At 42.1% G+C, this 3,079-nt stretch overlaps 1 protein-coding gene across 1 annotated transcript in view; it reads left to right on the top strand.

Annotated features, from left to right (window-relative positions):
- PID1 (phosphotyrosine interaction domain containing 1) overlaps positions 1-3,079 on the top strand; it is a gene marked incomplete at its 3' end in the record, with an annotated part of 52,554 nt that extends 49,475 nt beyond the window's left edge. Inside the window, exon 2 of the mRNA XM_009070485.1 lies at positions 2,622-3,079. Coding sequence (XP_009068733.1) covers positions 2,622-3,079 — 458 coding nt within the window. The remainder of the gene's footprint in view (positions 1-2,621) is intronic.

The raw sequence follows: 3,079 nt of genomic DNA, 5'->3' as shown, positions 1-3,079 counted from the left end.
ATGCATTATTTTTATCTAACTTCCCCCTTAAGCAGGCTGCACACAGATTGATGGTCAACAGGGGGTTGCAGTTAGCAGCTGGGAACAGAGAAGAGCATTAAAATCAGTTTACACTGCTGTGAGACAACTTGCTCTGATCTTGCTCCTCAGCTGCTGGAGGTGTCACGAGCATCGTTTGGGAGTTGCCCATGCTCAGAAGCTGATGCTGCATGCTGGGGGTGAATTTCCAGCACTAAGCTCAGTGTGCTAACTGCCTGGCAAGGCCTGTGATATGCTGCCTACATGGGATGGAACTGCCTTTGCTTTGCTTTCCTCTCCCAGTCCTCGTACTGCAGCTCAGGGCAGCTCACATGCTTCCAGCAGCTTCCTCCTTAGGACAAGCTGGTAATGAAACAATTCTCTGTGTCTACTGTTGTGCACTCAGGAGAGGTGCTGAGTTCTGCAGGCTCCAGGTGACACTGGTCTTCTCCAAACAGTGGCTGGGCACAAACACCTTGCAGTGGTGGCAGCTCTCTCCTGAGCCCAGGGATTTGGGCAGTGGCAAAGAGCATGAACAAGAGGCTATTTCTCTGTTCCTCAGGGGTTTAAGCCTTTGTGCAAATCTCTTTGAAGTCAGGGAAGGACTGTTGATGCTGCAGTGGGCTTTGAATTTAACCCCAAATGTCAGTTTACAGTGTGTGTGTATTAGCTGGCTTCTGAATATGGAACAGTGCTGAGCAAACCTTTGGAGAATATATTGAATCTCCAAATTTGCACAATGATCTTGATATGTTCAAACCAATATGACAGGGAGTATATGTTGAAATACCCCCAGCACATTGCAGACACATTCCTCTTTGGTCCTGTATGTGCTGTTTGTGTGTTCAGCTGACACTGTGAGCTCTGAGCTTTTCTTTTAAGTTATTCTACAGTACTTCAGGGAACTCAACTCTCATGACTAACAAAATAAAATAAGGCAAAGCACTGGCAGGTCTTGCCTTGTTAACTGTTTTAGCTGTTGTGTTTCCCACTGTTCCAAACAAAAAAAAAAATAAAGCTTTGTAAGATTCAACATATTCCCAGTACAGAGGATGAATATTTATAGGCAAAAAATAAGACTTCCCATTCTGAAATGTCAATGCTATGAAATTGCTTTTTTGGCAGACATGATTAAGCCACACAGATTTCCAATAAAGTTTTGTAAGCTTTTTCCTTAATTATGGCTTAATTTAGGCCTCCAAGTTTAACAAAACCTAGCAGCAAAATATTTTTCTTGTGGAAAATTTTGTTTGCATGGATTACAAATCCTGTATTTCTTGTGATTATGATTTTCTTATTGTGCTTAACTGTGGAAAGTCCATATTTTTTATTTGCATTTCTTAACACATTTGCAGCATGAAAATAACTGATATTGTGTGTTTAATGCAATTTTGAAGAAAATAGTTTGGAAAGTGCATGTGATTATCTTTTTCCTCCAAATGCCTTGAGTAAAACGTACAGGAGGTTTCAACACATCAAACAAGAGGCACAAGATTCTGTCTCAAGCAGTTACTGCTGCAAGAGACAAATAAGAAACAATTTTGCTTTCATGTAGCTGTTCTTAAATGCCCCATTCTGACAACAGCAACAAATAGAATAATCTGCATAATTGCATTTATGTGGCATTGACCTGTCTTTTTTAGAGAAAATCCCTTTTCCCAGATACCATAATCTTCCATTCAGCTGTAAGTGGAATGAAGCCTCATTAGCAGCTGCACAGATTTAAGGGAATGTTTCTGCACAGGCTTAATACAAGATTTTGGTGTGGACTTCTCAGTGAATTTGATATTTGGTCAACCAAATGCAGTAAGGGCACTAAAAACACCTTGCTTTCCTGTGCAGATGGGAGAACAGGATATTTACTCAAAAGAGCTAGGCAGAAAAGCAGAGAGATGATGTGATCAAACTAAGGTAGATTTATTTCTAGATTTTTTTATTAGCGTGTTTTCTTAAATTGGTGTAATAAATGTCTCAGCCCTGCTCAAATATAGAGTTTTGAACAGCTTTGAGCTATTTCAGGCTTCCTACTTAAGTAGGAACAGCCAAAGTGGTGGAAAAACAGGACCATTTGGGAAAAAAAAACATTCAAACTGTTTCAAATCCTCTGCTGTGCTCATGACCTGCAGCCTTTCATTATGAAACTGAGAAAATCTCCATCTCCCTAATAGTGATGTTTGAAACAGGATACAAATAAATCATCTGTATAAAGTAGGAAGGAAAAAACCCCTGTGGTTTGCATCACAGCTGCCTGGGGTCTGCTCCACCAGCACTGCCAGTTGCTAACATGAGCTTAGGGGTAGACATGGGCTCTACAGCTGGGCCTTCCAGGGCAGCTGAAGGAAGTGAAATCCCTTGAAACTCAGACACTGAGTATTTTTAACTTCTGTGTTTGAATGGTGAAGTCAGCATCTGAAAAGCAAATATTTGGAAAGCAGTTTGAAAACTGTTTTACTGAAAGTGATGGGGAAATTGGGGAGTTTGTGGGTTGGGGGGGTGTATACTTTTATTTTATTTTCCAGATGAAAGAAAGTTCCCTGGGATGGCTGAAAGTAACACCAGCGTCTGCCATCTGTGTTTTCACCTATCTTTGCTCTTCTTTGCAGGTTACATATTTGGGTAAGGTTTCCACTACAGGGATGCAATTTTTGTCAGGCTGCACAGAGAAACCAGTTATTGAATTATGGAAGAAGCACACACTCGCCAGGGAGGATGTTTACCCAGCGAATGCCCTTCTGGAAATTCGCCCTTTCCAAGTCTGGCTGCATCATCTGGACCTCAAAGGTGAGGCCACAGTCCACATGGATACCTTTCAGGTAGCACGTATAGCCTACTGCACTGCTGATCACAACGTGAGCCCAAACATCTTTGCTTGGGTCTATCGGGAGATCAATGATGACTTGTCCTACCAGATGGACTGCCATGCTGTAGAGTGTGAGAGCAAGCTGGAGGCCAAGAAGCTGGCCCATGCCATGATGGAGGCCTTTAAGAAGACTTTTCACAGCATGAAAAGCGATGGCCGAATCCACAGGAACAGCTCATCAGAGGAAGTGTCTCATGAATT

This window comes from Acanthisitta chloris, unplaced genomic scaffold (genome assembly GCF_000695815.1).
Source record: "Acanthisitta chloris isolate BGI_N310 unplaced genomic scaffold, ASM69581v1 scaffold8372, whole genome shotgun sequence".
Lineage (NCBI taxonomy): Eukaryota > Metazoa > Chordata > Aves > Passeriformes > Acanthisittidae > Acanthisitta > Acanthisitta chloris.
Note: the sequence above shows the minus strand (reverse complement) of the source record. Positions and strands in the feature narration are given on the sequence as shown.